Genomic DNA, 20,933 nt, shown 5'->3' on the forward strand with positions numbered 1-20,933 from the left:
GTCTGTGCAGAGGGTAAAGGCCGCTAGCAGTGGCTAACAATGACTAAATAGCTAGTAACTTAGCTAATTAGCTGGCTACCTTCTGATGAAAGTTTTGGCTATAGGGTCTAAATTGTTTTGGGGGCCGTGTCACATTGAGTGAGGCGGGTTACCGGAAGGTATATTTAATTTAAAAATGGAAAAGGATATTGAAAAATAAAATGGAATATATTCAAAAAAGACGAAAAATACAAAAAGTAAACGAGAGGACAACAATCCACGTCTGCACTGCTACGCCATCTTGGATCAGAACAGTAATAAATATATGTCTGGAAACATCCTAGACCCTACAGGGACACAGGGTTAGCTACAGAACTACAGCATACTAAATACACTTTACAGTACTATACTGGTATTATATTCATAAATATATGTGAAATCCACAGGTGGCTCCCTGCATTATACTTAACACAACATTGCTATTTACATTAACAGAAATCCTATGCAGCCTTTTTTAAATTGTTTTTATTTTTTACAAATTTGAACACTGGAACGTGAGTTGTAATCTACTCCTCCATTAGGATGATAGATGTAATCTACTCCTCCATTAGGATGATAGATGTAATCTACTCCTCCATTAGGATGATAGATGTAATCTACTCCTCCATTAGGGTGACAGATGTAATCTACTCCTCCATTAGGATGACAGATGTAATCTCCACCTCCATTAGGATGATAGATGTAATCTACTCCTCCATTAGGATGATAGATGTAATCTACTCCTCCATTAGGATGATAGATGTAATCTACTCCTCCATTAGGATGACAGATGTAATCTACTCCTCCATTAGGATGACAGATGTAATCTCCACCTCCATTAGGATGATAGATGTAATCTACCCTTCCATTAGGATGATAGATGTAATCTACACTTCCATTAGGATGATAGGAGTACCTACTCCTCCATTAGGATGATAGAAATCCTCATTATTTAGTGTAATGATGTTTCATTTGAGTGTAATTATTTATATGTATCCTACACTAACCCTAACAGGAGTGGAATGGATGTGGCTTGGCAATGTTAGCAAGAGCAGCTGCTCACCGAATTCACAGCTCCAACGCAGGCCACAAAACATCCGCTATGCAGGTGTCTGCTGTCGCCGGTTGTCACCTTAGTGTCTCTCAGGTGTTGATGTAGAATATTGTACAGTCCTGGACTCATGGCTGGTGTCACAGATTACAGTATCTTTAGGGAAACTACCCACTCTGTGTGTGAGTTAATGATATTGACTATGAGCAGGGTTCCGTGTCTGTTAATAGCAGCAGGGTGTGTGTGAGTTAATATTATTGACTATGAGCAGGGTTCCGTGTCTGTTAATAGTAGCAGGGTGTGTGTGAGTTAATGTTATTGACTATGAGCAGGGTTTCGTGTCTGTTAATAGCAGCAGGGTGTGTGTGAGTTAATCTTCTCTATTCCAGGAGAATGCTGCTGCTCTTTTCCCCTCTAATACTGGGATACAACCTCTGCTCTGCTGTGTGATGACATGTGTGGGTGTGTATGCATGCGTGTAATTGTGTGTGGGTGTGTTTGCATGTGGTGATAAAGAGTTAAAACTCCTGCTGTGACAATTAGTTCACTTCCCCTAAGGCAGAGGGTAAAGACGCTTATAGGTTATCACACACAAACACAAACACGCACGCACACAATTGAGCCCCCCCACACACACACACACAAACCACAACAACTCTAATCACATTTGCCAATTTGTTGTTTGTTGACCCATCTCTACTATTTGTTGTTTGTTGACCCTTATCTACTATTTATTGTTTGTTGACCCATCTCTACTATTTGTTGACCCATCTCTACTATTTGTTGTTTGTTGACCCATATCTACTATTTGTTGTTTGTTGGCACATCTCTACTATTTGTTGTTTGTTGACCCATCTCTACTATTTGTTGACCCATCTCTACTATTTGTTGTTTGTTGACCCATCTCTACTATTTGTTGTTTGTTGACCCATCTCTACTATTTGTTGTTTGTTGACCCATCTCTACTGTTTGTTGTTTGTTGACCCATCTCTACTATTTGTTGACCCATCTCTACTATTTGTTGACCCATGTCTACTATTTGTTGTTTGTTGACCCATCTCTACTATTTGTTGTTTGTTGACCCATCTCTACTATTTGTTGTTTGTTTACCCTTATCTACTATTTGTTGTTTGTTGACCCATCTCTACTATTTGTTGACCCATCTCTACTATTTGTTGTTTGTTGACCCATCTCTACTATTTGTTGTTTGTTGACACATCTCTACTATTTGTTGTTTGTTGACCCATCTCTACTATTTGTTGACCCATCTCTACTATTTGTTGTTTGTTGACCCATCTCTACTATTTGTTGTTTGTTGACCCATCTCTACTGTTTGTTGTTTGTTGACCCATCTCTACTGTTTGTTGTTTGTTGACCCATCTCTACTGTTTGTTGTTTGTTGACCCATCTCTACTATTTGTTGACCCATCTCTACTATTTGTTGACCCATCTCTACTATTTGTTGACCCATGTCTACTATTTGTTGTTTGTTGACCCATCTCTACTATTTGTTGTTTGTTGACCCATCTCTACTATTTGTTGTTTGTTGACCCATATCTACTATGTTGACCCATCTCTACTATTTGTTGACCCATCTCTACTATTTGTTGTTTGTTGACCCATCTCTACTATTTGTTGTTTGTTGACCCATCTCTACTATTTGTTGTTTGTTGACCCATCTCTACTATTTGTTGTTTGTTGACCCATCTCTACAATTTGTTGTTTGTTGACCCATCTCTACTGTTTGTTGTTTGTTGACCCATCTCTACTATTTGTTGACCCATGTCTACTATTTGTTGTTTGTTGACCCATCTCTACTATTTGTTGTTTGTTGAGCCATCTCTACTATTTGTTGTTTGTTGACCCATATCTACTATGTTGACCCATCTCTACTATTTGTTGTTTGTTGACCCATCTCTACTATTTGTTGTTTGTTGACCCATCTCTACTATTTGTTGTTTGTTGACCCATCTCTACTGTTTGTTGTTTGTTGACCCATCTCTACTGTTTGTTGACCCATCTCTACTATTTGTTGACCCATCTCTACTATTTGTTGTTTGTTGACCCATCTCTACTATGTTGACCCATCTCTACTATTTGTTGACCCATCTCTACTATTTGTTGTTTGTTGACCCATCTCTACTATTTGTTGTTTGTTGACCCATCTCTACTGTTTGTTGTTTGTTGACCCATCTCTACTGTTTGTTGTTTGTTGACCCATCTCTACTATTTGTTGTTTGTTGACCCATCTCTACTATTTGTTGTTTGTTGACCCATCTCTATTGTTGGTTGTTTGTTGACCCATCTCTACTATTTGTTGTTTGTTGACCCATCTCTACTATTTGTTGTTTGTTGACCCATCTCTACTATTTGTTGACCCATCTCTACTATTTGTTGACCCATCTCTACTATTTGTTGACCTATCTCTACTATTTGTTGTTTGTTGACCCATCTCTACTATTTGTTGTTTGTTGACCCATCTCTACTATTTGTTGTTTGTTGACCCATCTCTACCATTTGTTGTTTGTTGACCCATCTCTACTATTTGTTGTTTGTTGACCCATCTCTACTATTTGTTGTTTGTTGACCCATCTCTACTATTTGTTGTTTGTTGACCCATCTCTACTATTTGTTGTTTGTTGACCCATATCTACTATGTTGACCCATCTCTACTATTTGTTGACCCATCTCTACTATTTGTTGTTTGTTGACCCATCTCTACTATTTGTTGTTTGTTGACCCATCTCTACTATTTGTTGTTTGTTGACCCATCTCTACTATGTTGTTTGTTGACCCATCTCTACTATTTGTTGACCCATCTCTACTATTTGTTGACCCATCTCTACTATTTGTTGTTTGTTGACCCATCTCTACTATTTGTTGACCCATCTCTACTATTTGTTGTTTGTTGACCCATCTCTACTATTTGTTGTTTGTTGACCCATCTCTACTATTTGTTGTTTGTTGACCCATCTCTACTATTTGTTGACCCATCTCTACTATTTGTTGTTTGTTGACCCATATCTACTATTTGTTGTTTGTTGACCCATGTCTACTATTTGCCTATTTGCTATTTGTTTTACCCATTACCCAGCCAACCTTCCTGTTGGAGGTGAGAGATAGAGCTGGTTTCCTTTTGGGTGGTTAGAGATAGAGCTGGATTACTTATCGGTGGATAGAATTAGAGCTGGTCGGTGTCTTGTTGGTGGATAGATTTAGAGCTGGCTGGTCTCTTGTTGGGTGGATAGAGTTAGAGCTGGTTTCCTACTGGGTGGATAGAGTTATAGCTGGTTTCCTATTGGGTGGATAGAGTTATAGCTGGTTTTCTGTTGGGTGGATAGAGTGAGAGCTGGCTGGTTTCTTGTTGGGTGGATAGAGCTAGAGGTGGCTGGTTTACTGTTGGTGGACAGGGTTAGAGCTGGTTGGTTTCTTGTTGGGTGGATAGTTATAGCTGGTTTCCTATTGGGTGGATAGAGTTATAGCTGGTTTCCTATTGGGTGGATAGAGTTATAGCTGGTTTTCTGTTGGGTGGATAGAGTGAGAGCTGGCTGGTTTACTGTTGGGTGGATAGAATTAGAGCTGGTTGGTTTCTTGTTGGGTGGATAGAGTTAGAGCTGGTTGGTTTCTTGTTGGTGGATAGAGTTGGAGCTGGTTTCCTATTGGGTGGATAGAGTTATAGCTGGTTTCCTATTGGGTGGATAGAGTTATAGCTGGTTTTCTGTTGGGTGGATAGAGTGAGAGCTGGCTGGTTTACTGTTGGGTGGATAGAATTAGAGCTGGTTGGTTTCTTGTTGGGTGGATAGAGTTAGAGCTGGTTGGTTTCTTGTTGGTGGATAGAGTTGGAGCTGGTTTCCTATTGGGTGGATAGAGTTATAGCTGGTTTCCTATTGGGTGGATAGAGTTATAGCTGGTTTTCTGTTGGGTGGATAGAGTGAGAGCTGGCTGGTTTACTGTTGGGTGGATAGAGTTAGAGCTGGCTGGTTTACTTTTGGGTGGATAAAGTTAGAGCTGGGTTAGGGCTTTCTTGTTGTTTGATAAAGTTGGAGCTGGTTTCCTGTTGGGTGGAAAGAGTTACAGCTGGTTTCCTGTTGGAAGGAGAGAGTTGGAGCTGCTTTCCAGTTGGGTGTTTGATTTAGACCTTGTTTCCTGTTGGGTGGTTGATTTAGAACTGTTTACTTGTTGGGTGGATAGAGGTAGAGCTGGTTTCCTGTTGAGCGGATATTTAGAGCTGCTCTACTTTTTTTATTTTCTGGTGGATAGAAATAGATATGGTTCCCTCATGGGTGGTTAGCGTTTGGTGGATACAGTTAGAGTGGGCTGGTGTACTGTTGGATGGATAGCATTAGACCTGGCTTCCTGTTGGATGGTTAGAGTTAAAACTGGCTTCCTGTTGGGTGGACAGAGTTGGTGCTGCTTTCCTGTTTGTTGGTTAGATTTGGAACTGGTTTCATATTTCTTTAATATATTTAGAGCTGGTTTCCTGTTGGTTGTACAGAGATAGAGCTGGCTGGTTTCTTGTTGGGTGTATAGAGATAGAGCTGGCTGGTTTCCTGTTGGGTGTATAGAGACAGAGCTGGCTTGTTTCTTGTTGGGTGAATATAGTTCCAGCTGGCTTCCTGATGGATGGACAGAGTTTGAGCTGCTTTCCTTTTTGGTAGTTAGATGTAGAACTGTTTACTTGTTGGGTGGATAGAGGTAGAGCTGGTTTCCTGTTGAGCGGATATTTAGAGCTGCTCTACTTTTTTTATTTTCTGGTGGATAGAAATAGATATGGTTCCCTCATGGGTGGTTAGCGTTTGGTGGATACAGTTAGAGTGGGCTGGTGTACTGTTGGATGGATAGCATTAGACCTGGCTTCCTGTTGGATGGTTAGAGTTAAAACTGGCTTCCTGTTGGGTGGACAGAGTTGGTGCTGCTTTCCTGTTTGTTGGTTAGATTTGGAACTGGTTTCATATTTCTTTAATATATTTAGAGCTGGTTTCCTGTTGGTTGTACAGAGATAGAGCTGGCTGGTTTCTTGTTGGGTGTATAGAGATAGAGCTGGCTGGTTTCCTTTTGGATGTATAGAGACAGAGCTGGCTTGTTTCTTGTTGGGTGAATATAGTTCCAGCTGGCTTCCTGATGGATGGACAGAGTTTGAGCTGCTTTCCTTTTTGGTAGTTAGATTTAGAACTGGTTTGCTGTTGGGTGGACAGGTTGGGTGGACAGAGTTAGTGCTGGCTGGTTTCTTGTTGGCGGATAGAATTAGAGCTGGCTGGTTTCTTGTTGGTGGATAGAGTTAGAGCTGGCTGGTTTCTTGTTGGTGGATAGAGTTAGAGCTGGCTGGTTTCTTGTTGGTGGATAGAATTAGAGCTGGCTGGTTTCTTGTTGGTGGATAGAGTTAGAGCTGGCTGGTTTCTTGTTGGTGGATAGAGTTAGAGCTCGCTGGTTTCTTGTTGGTGGATAGAATTAGTGCTGGCTGGTTTCTTGTTGGTGGATAGAGTTAGAGCTGGCTGGTTTCTTGTTGGTGGATAGAGTTAGAGCTCGCTGGTTTCTTGTTGGTGGATAGAATTAGTGCTGGCTGGTTTCTTGTTGGGGGATAGAATTCGAGCTGGCTGGTTTCTTGTTGGTGGATGGAGTTCGAGCTCGCTCCTAACCCCTAAACCTAAATCTAAACACTACCCCTACCCCTAGCCTAACCCTAACCTAACCCTAACCCCTAACTTGGTTTCTTGTTGGTTGATAAAGTTAGAGCTGGTTTCCTGTTGGGTGGTTAGATTTAGAACTGGTTTCCTGTTGGTTGGCTACAGTTAGAGATGCCTCCAATACATTCCTGTTGGGTGGATAGAGCGAGAGCTGGTTTCCTTTTGGGTGGATGGAGGTAAGGCTCGTTTCCTGTTTTGTGGATAGAGATAGAGCTGGTTTCTGTTGGGTGGCTAGAATTATATCTTGTTTCCAAATGGGTGGATGGAGTTAGAGCTGGCTGGTTTCCTTTTGGGTTTAGAGAGTTAGAGCAGGTTTCCTGTTGGGTGGATAGAGTTCGAGCTGCTCCCCTGGTTTCCTGGAGTGAGAAATATGACTGGTTTAACATTGGGTGGTTAGAGTTAGGGCTGGATTCCATTTTGGTGGTTAGAGTTAGGGCTGGATTCCATTTTGGTGGTTAGAGATAGAGCTGGATTCAATTTTAGTGGTTAGAGTTAGCGCTGTTTATTTGTTTGGTGGACAGAGTTAGAGATGACTAGTTTCCTGTTGGGTGGATAAATAAATAGCTGGTTTCCTGTGAGGTGGTTAGAGTTAGTACTGGTTTCCTTTTGGGTGGCTAAAGTTAGAGATTCCTTGTTTCCTATTGGTTGGATAGAAGGAGTGCTGGTTCCATGTTAGGGGGTTTAGAGTTGGGTTCATTTTGGGTGGCTGGAGTTAAATCTTGTTTCCTGATTGGTTGATAGATTTAAAACTGATAACTTGTTGGGTGGATAGAGGTAGAGCTGGCTGGAACCTTGTTGAGTGGATTGAGTTAGAGCTGCTATCCTGTTGTGTAGATATACTTTCACCTGGCTGCTTCCTGTTGGATGGAGAGAGTTTGAGCTGCTTTTGGTTAAGTGGTTCAATTTAGAGCTGGTTTAATGTTGGCTGGATAGAGTTAGTGCTGGTTTCCTGTTGTGTAGATAGAGTTAGAGCTGCTCGACTGGATTTATTTTGGGTGTTAAAAGTTAGATATGGTTTCCTGTTGGGCGGTTTGAATTAAAGTTAGTTTCGAACTGGTTTCCTGTTGGGTGGATAGTGTTAGAGCTGGTTATCTGTTGGGTGGGTAGTTTTAGATTAACTGTCTTCAAAGTAATGAACCGGGACGTCGGGGTTTGATATGAAAGCTTCTTTTAGTAATAATACTTGTTCACGTTACATTTAACAACTTTAGATTCTACAGAGCAATGCAAGCAAGATGCTAGCGGAAAATCAGCTTAATCACCTTGCACCTGCACATAACTGGCGCGTTCTCTCTCATTCCTGTCGCAAGGCATTCTGGAACTTGCAGTCAAAAGAGTAATTCAATACTAACCAATACAATTACATATGTTAATAACTGTAAAGAAATGTCTTTAGATACAGCTCAATGAATTAACTTAAACATTAACTCTGTAACACATTAAAGTTACACCACCCCCCCCCGATGAACAACTGTGTTCATCTAGATCTCTAGGCAGTATATCAACTGAATCGATCTCCTCAACAAAGTCCCTGAAGCAGTACGAACTGAACATGATCTAACTAGGCCATCTCGGCCTGGAAACAGTTTCTCAATCTTTCCTAGTTTCCAGGTTTGTCTGGGTGTGTTATCTTCTCCAATGAGTACAACATCACCCGCTTTCAGCTTTCAGTGGGCTGTGGGGTGTCACAGCGGTGTGCTTACTTTAGATCCAGCAAGTAGTCTCTTCGCCAACTGTTCCAGAAACTGGTCACAAGTCTCTGTCTGTACTTCCATCTGCATGTCATTCCCCCCTTGTTTAACGTTGGGTGCTGAGTATCAGCTGCTCCAGAATGCATCACCTTCTCATGGTGGTACTGTATCAGCATTTCTGAGTATCTGTAGTTATTGGGCAGAACCCATGGGTGCTGCTCTCTGAATGTGAAGTTGGACTGTTGCAGTCTTACTCCTACACTGAGAAGTGGTCTGTGGTTATCACCTGCAGAACCACTCCTTTATTGGGGGTGTCTTGCTAATTGCCTATAATTTCCACCTGTTGTCAATTCCATTTGCACAACAGCATGTGAAATTTAATGTCAATCAGTGTTGCTTCCCCATGTGGACAGTTTGATTTCACAGAAGTGTGATTGACTTGGAGTTACATTGTGTTGTTTAAGTGTATATCATTCGCTCTATTATTCTGACATTTCACATTCTTAAAATAAAGTGGTAATCTTAACTGACCTAAGAGAGGGCATTTTTACTAGGATAAATGTCAGGAAATGTGAAATACTGAATTTAAATGTATTTGGCTAAGGTGTATGTAAACTTCCGAATTCAACTGTATATGTGAATCGGAATAATCTAGCTAGCCAGCTACCTAAAACTAATGTTGTTTACGTAGATGGCCAACGTTAGCTACAAATTCTTACATTAGCAAGCTAGCTTCCAATTCCTTGTCAGTTAGACTGTGATCTACAACACCAAAATTGGTTTTCTGTGCAGTTAAACATCCCAAAATGAACACAATGTATTTATTAATATATCATTATAAACTATTGTAGTCAGGCAACATATGATATGTGGATGGACAACATTCTCATTCTGAGTTCACATTGTCTCACTTCAGCACAAAACCAGCCGGGATTGTTTACAATAAATTATTCATTTTTTTTGTGTGGTTGCGTCACATTATGTAAACAATCCTGGGAATATTTCAGTTGAAGCTTTGATGCTTTGAAATGTGTACAAACAAAGTATGCATCTAAAAATTTGCCTCCGTTCCCCATTTTACATACTTTGAATTGGACTGATACTGCGACCGTTCCATTCTCCAATTTAGGAAGAATGCATTTTGAGAAACACTCAGTGTCACCTTTCTCCCAAGATGCAATTTTCACTTGGACAAATGGTAAATACTGTACGTTGGTTTCTCCATTTGGCCTAATGATAAATACATTGGTTTCTCCAGTTGGCCTAATGGTAAATACTTTGGAGAGCAGGGTTCCGGTCCCAACTGAGACACAGGGATGGATAACAAAAACAACAGTTCAGATATTGGCTGTCTATCAACTATTTGTGTGTGCGTGCGCGCGCGTGTGTGTGTGTGTGTGTCACCCTGACAGAAGCGTGGAACGGCACGGAGCGTATGCGTGTTGCCAGGGCGATGGGTGATTCATCATCTGTCCAATCTGAGAAGCTTCGCTCATTGGCTTGCTCGCTCTCTGAGATGGGATTGGATAATGGAAATCCCCCGGGCAGCGCGAAGCAGCCTACCACGGTACAATCTTTAATCCCTAACTCCTGACCTTTGACCTCTAGTCTCTGACCTCTAACCCCTGACCCCTAACCCTTCACATGTATCTTCAATTTGGAGACTCCATTGCTGTTTTACTAAATACTAGGCATCTGCTTTACTGAAGATATTACCAACCATTACTTGTTTGCTCCGTCCTTGTTTCCTCACCTCCTTCTCAAAACTATTTGGAAGAGGAGGTTCATTGGAGGGACCTTGAATCCTCTCCTCAAATGCGCATTAAGAGGGAGGTGAGGAATTGGAGGAAATCAGGACAGAGGATACAAGGATTTGATGTCTGATAACCTTTTCAGACAGCCTTAGTGATAGTCTGTACTGTTATCTTTCAGCTATTATTGAAACAGGTGTACTGTTATCTTTTATCTTTTAGGTATTTTCAAAGTCTGTTCCCAAATCTGATTGTCTGCTCTCTTGACAACTCAACTCAAATCAAATCAAATTTATTTATAAAGCCCTTATAAAGCCCTGGGGCGGCAGGGTAGCCTAGAAGGAAGATCACGTTAGTGACTCAAACACTCAAGTGACGCACCCCTCCCAGGGACGGCATGGAAGAGCACCAGTAAGCCAGTGACTCAGCCCATGTAATAGGGTTAGAGGCAGAGAATCCCAGTGGAGAGAGGCAGAGACAGCAAGGGCAGTTCGTTGCACCAGTGCCTTTCCGTTCACCTTCACACTCCTGGGCCAGACTACAATCAATCATAGGACCTACTGAAGAGATGAGTCTTCAATAAAGACTTAAAGGTTGAGACTGAGTCTGCGTCTCTCACATGGGTAGGCAGACCATTCGATAAAAATGGAGGTCTATAGGAGAAAGCCCTACCACCAGCTATTTGTTTAGAAATTCTAGGGACAGTAAGGAGGCCTGCGTCTTGTGACCGTAGCGTACGTGTGATCACATTTTTGGGTTCTAGTCAAGATTCTAGCAGCCGTGTTTAGCAGCCGTGTTTAACTGAAGTTTATTTAGTGCTTTATCCGGGTAGTTGGAAAGTAGAGTATTGCAGCAGTCTAACCTAGAAGTGACAAAAGCATGGATTCATTTTTCTGCATCAATTTTGGACAGAAAATTTCAGATTTTTGCAATGTTACGTAGATGGAAAAAAGCTGTCCTTGAAACAGTCTTGATATGTTCGTCAAAAGAGAGATTAGGGTCCAGAGTAACGCCGAGGTCCTTCACAGTTTTATTTGAGACGACAGTACAACCATCAAGATTAATTGTCAGATTCAACATATCTCTTTGTTTCTTGGGACCTAGAACTAGCATCTCTGTCTTGTCCAACTCTGTATATAATTGTCATACCAAACATGTTTTGAGTTGGCAAGAGAGCAGAACCAAATCTGTGACAAAGCTACCAGCACTATGTCTTGCCCACCTTAACATTCCCCTCTCACCCCTAACCCTAACACAAGAAAACCTCATTGGGATTTGTGTGTGTGCGCGTGCGTGTAGGAGCCCACCATAGAGCTTGGTAAAGGAACATTCTTTGCAGACGGCCAGAGGAAGGTGGACTATATTCTGTGCTATAACTATAAGAAGAGGAGGATCTCCCTGCATCGTCTCTCCCTCACCTCTCAAGCATCCAATGGGAGCCTTCCGCTACCCAGCATGCTGAGACGAGATACGCAGCCTGAGCTGGAGGCAGGGTTGCCAGAGGGGGAGGAGTCTCAACTGAGTGAGGAAGAGAAAGCTATGATGAGGGAGGAGTTTGAGTCTGGGCTGTTGGAGCAGGGCCTGCAGCTGGAGAGAGACAAGGAGGTAATATATTATAATCTACCTCTGGACAAGAGATTAGAGCTGTGTATGTTAAGGTATCTGTCCAATGCTACTTTTGTTAATAAATGAAAACATCTATTCATTGATTTGGTAAATAGTTAGTACAGTTTAAAACAATTTAAAAGTACAATGAAATCCCAGAGAGATAACACATTGTTAGCTAAATTATTGTTAATTGTTTAGTTAGCTAGCTGATTGCTATTTGCTAGCTTGTTTTGTCATGTGTGCTACACTTAGCATTGTTAAGTGTTTTGAAAGCTAGCTGATTGTTAGCTTCTAGTATTGCTAAATGTTTAGGTAGCTAACTGAATGCTAGATACTAACTTTTTTGTCATGTTGGCTATCTGACACTAGTAATGCTAACTGTTTAGGAAGCTAGCTGATTGTTAGCTATTAGCATGCTAACCAAAGTCTTCTTCCTCATAGATAGAAAGAATATAAGGCTTTGTTTTGAATTACACAACAATGGATTGGCTATCTGATTGCCTAGCTAGCAAAACGTATGATGGTGAGAAGTTACTTTCCATGCTACTGTTAGCTACTAGTCAGCTTCTAGACAGCTAGGTTGTATTTTTTTCCACTGTTGGTTAAAGCCTGTAGGTAAGCATTTCACATTTCACCTGTTGTATTTGGCGCAAATGACAAATAAACTTTGATTTGATATTGATCAGCTACTAGTCAGCTAGGTTATATATACACTACTAGTCAGCTAGTTTGCGTCGGCTGCTAGTCGGCTAGTTTGGGTTGCATCGGATGCCTGTCGGCTAGGTTGCGTCGGCTACCAGTCGGCTAGGTTGCGTTGGCTACCAGTCGGCTAGGTTGCGTCTGCTACAAGTCGCGTCTGCTAGGTTGCGTCGGCTACCAGTCGCGTATGCTAGGTTGTGTCATTCATACCATAGGCGCGTGCTTCTGTTAGTTTCCATGTGACAACTCATTAAAGCAAGCGGTAATGCATCTACCCAATTCAGCCCTGAAGTTGCACAGATTTTATTTATCTAATCCTTGAGGGTTCCATTTGCCCTTTCAACCATCCCTTGCAACTGGGGATGATAAACACATCCCAGCCTTTGCTTCATTCTTAACTGTTGTGTCACCAGTTTTACTATTTTTCGCACAAATGCTGATCCATTATCTGAGCTGATTTCTGTTGGTATCCCAAAACTTGGTATTACTTCTCTGGTCAAGAACTTTATCACTGTTCCTGCTCCCTGATCTGCAGATGGTATTGCTGCTATCCAGCTAAATCTGTCTATAATAACTAGCATGTACCTCTTGCCACGTACTGGTTATATCATATCCACATAGTCCATTACAATGTGTTGAAATGGTCCTTCAGGGACCGGTATGTGGCCTATAGGTGTAGTTATCCCTTTACGTATGTTATTTTGTGCACATATTTCACATCTCATGAATGCCTCATCTACTGTTACCTGCAGCTATGGTGACCAGTATCCTTGTTTTTACATTTTCCTTATTATCTCCCCCCTTGCACAATGGTCATGACCATGGGCATCATTAATAAGTAAACTCAGCAAAGTAGTGGGCGCTACTATGGTTCCTTTATAGGATCTCCATAGTCCTTTCCTGTCTGTGGAGGCCCCCTTTTGTTTTCACACGGATTGTTCATTGATCCCGGCTCAGATATTAATTATATCATCAGGATATGGTGAAGATACAAGACTAATCGTAGAGGCTGTTAATATTGGAACAGTGCATTTGTATGCCTTTTTTGCTGCTTCATCTCTGCATTGTTTACCCGAACAACAAAATAATTTCCTTTTTTATGTGCTTGACATTTTATTATCGCAATTTGTTTTGGGATACATCAATGTCGTCATTAACTTTGCAATTTGTGCGTGATGTTGTATGGGTGTACCATCACTTTTCTTAACTTCTCTTTGTTTCCAAACAGCTACAAACAAGACATATTCTGTGTGCATGTGCTGAATCAGTATAGATATTAACTGTCTTTCCTTTCCCTAGCACACATGCTCCAGTCAATGCCTTAAGTCCTGCCAATTTGGCTGAACACAGTTGAGGACAATACTCAAGATTTTCCTCTAAATTATTTTCCTTGTTTTCTTACCACTGAACACCCTGCATGGTTTTCCGTATAGTCGTTATAACAGTCTTCCAAATCAACTCCTTCCCTGTCTAGCAATGGTATAGATTAAAGGTCTGGATGCAGGTTAGTAAACATTAGATTCTGCTACACAATCATGTAATTTCCCTTCAAATTCCAATGGAACTCTTTCAGCTGGATTTACTGTAGTACAGCTTTTAATTGATACACCTGGATAAGTTAGTAGGGTCATGTATTCCAAAGTTCTTGCATTAGTTAACCTTTCTAGGGCAGGCGTTCTGCTAGCTGAACCCCTCCACAACATTCCGCTGAAAAGGCGAAATTCAAAAATATTTTTTAGAAATATGTAACTTTCACACATTAACAGGTCCAATACAGCAAATGAAAGATACACATCTTGTTAATCTACCCATCGTGTCCGATTTCAAAAAATGCTTTACAGCGAAAGCACAACATATGATAATGTTAGGTCATAGCCAAGTCAAAAAAACACAGACATTTTTCCAGCCAAAGAGAAGAGTAACAAAAAGCAGAAATATAGATAAAATTAATCACTAACCTTTGATTATCTTCATCAGGTGACATTCATAGGACATTATGTTACACAATACATGTATGTTGTGTTCGATAATGTGCATATTTATATCCAAAATCTCAGTTTACATTGGCACCTTACGTGCAGTAATGTTTTGATTCCAAAACATTCTGCAACATTCTGTTGCAGAAATACTCATAATAAACATTGATAAAAGATACAACTGTTATTCACAGAATTAAAGATAGGCTTCTCCTTAACGCAACCGCTGTGTCAGACTTTTAAAAAACTTTACGGAAAAAGCATAATCTGAGAACGGCGCTCAGAACCCTAAACAGCCAGAGGAATATCTGCCATTTTGGAATCAACAGAAGTTAGAAATAGCACCTTAAATATTCACTTACCTTTGAATATCTTCATCAGAAGGCACTCCCAGGAATCCCAGTTCGACAATAAATGACTGATTTTCTCCATAAAGTTCCATAAAGTCCATAATTTATGTCCAAATAGTCACTTGTTGTTAGCGTGTTCTGCCCAGTAATCCATCTTCATGAGGCGCGAGCATTTCGTCCAGACAAAAACTTAAAACGTTCCGTTACAGGTCATAGAAACAAGCCAAACAATGTAACATAAAACATCAATAATGTTCCAACCGGAAAATTCCTTTGTCTGAAGAAAAACACTGGAACGAGAGGTAATTCTGTCGGGAGTGCGCATCATGAGACCAAGGCACTCTGCCAGACCACTCAAAGAGGCCTCTGAGCCCCTCCTTTATAGTAGAATCCTCATTCAAGTTTCTATAGATGGTTGACATCTAGTGGAAGCTGTAGGAAGTGCAACTTTATCCATATCTCAATGTGTATTCAGAAGGCCAAGCTTGAAAAACTATAAACCTCAGTTGTCCAACTTCCTGGTTGAATTTTCACAGGTTTTCACCTGCCATACGAGTTATGTTATACTCACAGACATCATTCAAACAGTTTTAGAAACTTAAGAGTGTTTTCTATCCAATACTACTAATAATATGCACATATTAGAATCTGGGACAGAGTAGGAGGCAGTTCACTCTGGGCACGCTATTCATCCAAAAGTGAAAATGCTGCCCCCTATCCCAAAAAGGTTTTAATTCAAATGTTCCCTGTTCTATCAGCTCCACTATATTATGATGTGTATGTATCATTACAGGATATCCCATGGTTATGGTTGATGCTTTATCATACGCATATAGTAATGCACCCAAACCCTGATAATATGGTGGGTAACCTTGAGCAACTGGGTCTAATTTAGTACTGTAGTATGCAATGTGCTGTTTCCATCTTCCACTACATTATGCAGTACTGCTGCTGCATATTTGTCACACCTGTTTGCTACATATAGCAAAAGTGGTTTAGTGTAATCTGTGGCCGCTAGGGCTCGTGCTGTTAGCATTCCTTTTTTAATGTCTCAAATACATCATTGTTCCAGTCCAGCTTTGACCTAAGATTAAGTTGTCCTGCTTCTTTCATTATCTCTTGCAAAAGAGCTGGTTGTGTGTCAGTGGCTCATCAGCTAGGTTGTCAGCTGCTCGTCAGTTAGGTTGTGTTTCAGCTGCTCATCAGCTAGGGCCGGCAGGGTACCCTAGTGGTTAGAGAGTTGGACTAGTAACCAAAAGGTTGCAAGTTCAAATCCCCAAGCTGACAAGGTACAAATCTGTTGTTCTGCCCCTGAACAGGGAGTTAACCCACTGTTCCTAGGCCGTCATTGAAAATAAGATTTTTTTCTTAACTGACTTGCCTTTTTAAATAAAGGTAAAATAAAAAAATAAAATAAAAAGTTGTGTGTCAGCTGCTCGTCAGCAAGGTGGTGTGTCAGATTCTTGTCAGCTAGGTTGTCTGTTAGCTGCTAGTAAGCTAGGTTATGTGTAAGCTACTCGTCAGCTAGGTTGTGTCACAGCTGCTCGTCAGCTAGGTTGTGTGTCAGCTGCTCGTCAGCTAGGTTGTGTGTCAGCTGATCGTAAGCTAGGTTGTGTTTCAGCAACTCGTCAGATGCTCGTCAGCTAGGTTGTGTGTCAGCTCCTCGTCAGGTAGGTTTTGTGTCAGCTACTCGTCAAATGCTCGTCAGCTAGGAGGTGTGACAGCTGCTCGTCAGCTAGGTTGTGTGTCAGCGGGTAATCAGCGAGCTTGTCAGCTGCTCGTCAGCTAAGTTGTGTTTCAGCTGCTCGTCAGCTAGGCTGTGTGTCAGCTGCTGGTCAGCAAGGTTGTCTTTCAGCAGCTCTTCAGCTCGGTTGTGTGTTAGCTACTCGTGAGATGCTCATCAGCTAGGTTGTGTTTCAGCTGCTCGTCAGCTAGGTTATGTGTAAGCTACTCGTTAGCTGCTCCAGCTAGGTTGTGTGTCAGCTTCTCGTCAGCTGCTCATCAGCTAGATTGTGTGACAGCTGCTCGTCAGCTAGGTTATGTGTAAGCTACTCGTTAGCTGCTCCAGCTAGGTTGTGTGTCAGCTTCTCGTCAGCTGCTCATCAGCTAGATTGTGTGACAGCTGCTCGTCAGCTAGGTTGCGTGACAGCTGCTCGTCAGCTAGGTTGTGTGTCAGCAGCTAATATGCTAGCTTGTCAGCTGCACGTCAGCTAGGTTGTGTTTCAGCTGCTCGTCAACTAGGTTGTGTGTCAGCTGCTCGTCAGCAAGGTTGTGTGTCAGCTACTCATCAGATGCTCATCAGCTAGGTTGTGTTTCAGCTATTCGTCAGCTAGGTTCGTCAGATTCTTGTCGGCTAGGTTGTCTGTTAGCTGCTAGTAAGCAAGGTTATGTGTAAGCTACTCGTCAGCTGCTAGTCAGCTAGGTTGTGTGTCAGCTACTCGTCAGCTAGGTTGTGTCAGCTACTCATCAGCTGCTCGTGAGCTAGGTTTTGTGTCAGCTGCTCGTCAGCTAGGTTGTGTGTCAGCTACTCGTCAGCTAGGTTGTGACAGCTACTCATTAGCAGCTCGTCAGCTAGGTTGTGTGTCAGCTGCTCGTCAGCTAGGTTGTGTGTCAGCTGCTCGTCAGCTAGGTTGAGTCAGATACTCATCAGATGCTCGTCAGCTAGGTGTTGTGTTAGCTGCTCGTCAGCTAGGTGTTGTGTCAATTGCTCTTCAGCTAGGTTGTGTGTCAGCTGCTCGTCAGCTAGGTTGTGTTTCAGCTGCTCGTCAGCTAGGTTATGTGTAAGCTACTCGTCAGCTGCTCGTCAGCTAGGTTGTGTGTCAGCTGCTCGTCAGCTAGGTTTTGTGTCAGTTGCTCGTCAGCTAGGTTTTGTGTCAGCTGCTCGTCAGCTAGGTTGTGTGTCAGCTGCTCGTCAGCTAGGTTGTGTGTCAGCAACTCGTCAGATGCTCGTCATTTAGGTTGTGTGTCAGCTCCTCGTCAGGTAGGTTTTGTGTCAGCTACTCGTCAAATGCTCGTCAGCTAGGTTGAGTGACAGCTGCTCGTCAGCTAGGTTGTGTTTCAGCTGCTCGTCAGCTAGGTTGTGTGTCAGCAATGTTGTGTTTCAGCAGCTCTTCAGCTCGGTTGTGTGTCATCTACTCGTCAGCTAGGTTATGTGTAAGCTATTCGTCAGCTGCTCCAGCTAGGTTGTGTGTCAGCTGCTCTTCAGCTAGGTTGTGTGTCAGCTGCTCGTCAGCTAGGTTGTGTGTCAGCTGCTCGTCAGCTAGGTTGTGTGTCAGCTGCTCGTCAGCTGCTCGTCAGGTAGGTTGTGTGTCAGCTGCTCGTCAGGTAGGTTGTGTGTCAGCTGCTCGTAAGCTAGGTTGTGTCAGCTATTCGTCAGATGCCCGTCAGCTAGGTTCTGTGTTAGCGGCTCGTCAGCTAGGTTGTGTGTCTGCTGCTCATCAGCTAGGTTGTGTGTCAGCTGCTCGTCAGCTGCTCATCAGCTAGACTGTGTGTCAGCTGCTCGTCAGCTAGGTTGTGTGACAGCTGCTCGTCAGCTAGGTTGTGTGTCAGCGGCTAATCAGCTAGCTTGTCAGCTGCACGTCAGCTAGGTTGTGTTTCAGCTGCTCGTCAGCTAGGTTGTGTGTCAGCTGCTCGTCAGCAAGGTTGTGTGTCAGCTACTCGTCAGCTAGGTTGTGTTTCAGCAGCTCTTCAGCTCGGTTGTGTGTCAGCTACTCGTCAGCTAGGTTGTGTGTCAGCTACTCATCAGATGCTTATCAGCTAGGTTGTGTTTCAGCTATTCGTCAGCTAGGTTTGTCAGATTCTTGTCGGCTAGGTTGTCTGTTATCTGCTACTAAGCTAGGTTATGTGTCAGCTACTCGTCAGCTGCTAGTCAGCTAGGTTGTGTGTCAGCTACTCGTCAGCTAGGTTGTTTCAGCTACTCATCAGCTGCTTGTGAGCTAGGTTGTGTGTCAGCTGCTCGTCAGCTAGGTTGTGTGTCAGCTACTCGTCAGCTAGGTTGTGTCAGCTACTCATCAGCTGCTTGTGAGCTAGGTTGTGTGTCAGCTGCTCGTCAGCTAGGTTTTGTGTCAACTGCTCGTCAGCTAGGTTTTGATACAGCTGCTCGTCAGCTAGGTTGTGTGTCAGCAACTCGTCAGATGCTCTTCAGCTAGGTTGTGTGTCAGCTCCTCGCCAGGTAAGTTTTGTGTCAGCTACTCGTCAAATGCTCGTCAGTTAGGTTGTGTGACAGCTGCTCGAAAGCTAGGTTATGTGTAAGCTACCCGTCAGCTGCTCGTCAGCTAGGTTGTGTGTCAGCTGCTCGTCAGCTAGGTTGTGTGTCAGCTACTCGTCAGCTAGGTTGTGTCAGCTACTCATTAGCTGCTCGTCAGCTAGGTTGTGTGTTAGCTGCTCGTCAGCTAGATTGTGTGTCAGCTGCTCATCAGCTAAGTCTTTGTCGGCTGCTCGTCAGCTAGGTTGTGTGTCAGGAACTCGTCAGATGCTCGTCAACTAGGTTGTGTGTCATCTGCTCGTCAGGTAGGTTGTGTGTCAGCTGCTCGTCAGCTAGGTTGTGTCAGATACTCATCAGATGCTCGTCAGCTAGGTGTTGTGTCAGCTGCTCGTCAGCTAGGTGTTGTGTCAGCTGCTCTTCAGCTAGGTTGTGTGTCAGCTGCTCGTCAGATAGGTTGTGTGTCAGCTGCTCGTCAGCTAGGTTGTGTCGGCTACTCGTCAGCTAGGTTGTGTCGGCTGCTCGTCTGCTGCTCGTCAGCTAGGTTTTGTGTCAGCTAGGTTGTGTGTCAGCTGCTCGTAAGCTAGGTTGTGTCGGCTACTCGTCAGCTAGGTTGTGTCGGCTGCTCGTCTGCTGCTCGTCAGCTAGGTTTTGTGTCAGCTACTCGTCAGATGCTCTTAAGCTAGGTTTGTCAGATTCTTGTCGGCTAGGTTGTCTGTTAGCTGCTAGTAAGCTAGGTTATGTGTAAGCTACTCGTCTGCTGCTCGTCAGCTAGGGTGTGTGTCAGCTGCTCGTTATCAAGGTTGTGTGTCAGCTACTCGTCAGCTAGGTTGTTTCAGCAGCTCTTCAGCTCAGTTGTGTGTCAGCTACTCGTCAGCTAGGTTATGTGTAAGCTACTCGTCAGCTGCTCCAGCTAGTTTGTGTGTCAGCTGCTCGTCAGCTAGGTTGTGTGTCAGCTGCTCATTATCAAGGTTGTGTGTAAGCTACTCATCAGCTGCTCGTCAGCTAGGATGTGTGTCAGCTACTCATCAGCTACGTTGTGTCAGATACTCATCAGATGCTCGTCAGCTAGGTGTTGTGTCAGCTGCTCGTCAGCTAGGTGTTGTGTCAGCTGCTCTTCAGCTAGGTTGTGTGTCAGCTGCTCGTCAGATAGGTTGTGTGTCAGCTGCTCGTCAGCTAGGTTGTGTCGGCTACTCGTCAGCTAGGTTGTGTCGGCTGCTCATCAGCTGCTCGTCAGCTACGTTGTGTCAGCTGCTCGTCAGCTAGGTTGTGTGTCAGCTGCTCGAAAGCTAGGTGATGTTTAAGCTACTCGTCAGCTGCTCTTCAGCTAGGTTGTGTGTCAGCTATTCGTCAGCTAGGTTGTGTGTCAGCTGCTCGTCAGCTAGGTTTTGTGTCAGCTGATCGTCAGCTAGGTTGTGTTTCAGCAACTCGTCAGATGCTCGTCAGCTAGGTTGTGTGTCACCTCCTCGTCAGGTAGGTTTTGTGTCAGGTACTCGTCAGATGCTCTTCAGCTAGGTTTGTCAGATTCTTTTCGGCTAGGTTGTCTGTTAGCTGCTAGTAAGCTAGGTTATGTGTAAGCTACTCGTCTACTGCTCGTCAGCTAGGTTGTGTGTCAGCTGCTCGTTATCAAGGTTGTGTGTCATCTACTCGTCAGCTAGGTTGTTTCAGCAGCTCTTCAGCTCAGTTGTGTGTCAGCTACTCGTCAGCTAGATTGTGTCAGCTACTCATCAGCTGCTCGTCAGCTACGTTGTGTCAGCTGCTCGTCAGCTAGGTTGTGTGTCAGCTGCTCGAAAGCTAGGTTGTGTGTCAGCTACTTGTCAGATGCTCATCAGCTAGGTTGTGTGTCAGCTATTCGTCAGCTAGGATGTTTGTCAGGTTCTTGTCGGCTAGGTTGTCTATTAGCT

The 20,933-nt window shown here is 43.2% G+C and overlaps 1 protein-coding gene across 1 annotated transcript in view; it reads left to right on the forward strand.

The window, feature by feature from the left end:
• Positions 1-20,933, forward strand: part of LOC139406268 (anoctamin-1-like) — a 297,670-nt gene that overhangs the window by 3,155 nt on the left and 273,582 nt on the right. Inside the window, exons 2-3 of the mRNA XM_071148720.1 lie at positions 9,857-10,011; positions 11,495-11,800. Coding sequence (XP_071004821.1) covers positions 9,857-10,011; positions 11,495-11,800 — 461 coding nt within the window. The remainder of the gene's footprint in view (positions 1-9,856; positions 10,012-11,494; positions 11,801-20,933) is intronic.

This window comes from Oncorhynchus clarkii, chromosome 4 (genome assembly GCF_045791955.1).
Source record: "Oncorhynchus clarkii lewisi isolate Uvic-CL-2024 chromosome 4, UVic_Ocla_1.0, whole genome shotgun sequence".
In the NCBI taxonomy this organism is placed as follows: Eukaryota; Metazoa; Chordata; class Actinopteri; order Salmoniformes; family Salmonidae; genus Oncorhynchus; species Oncorhynchus clarkii.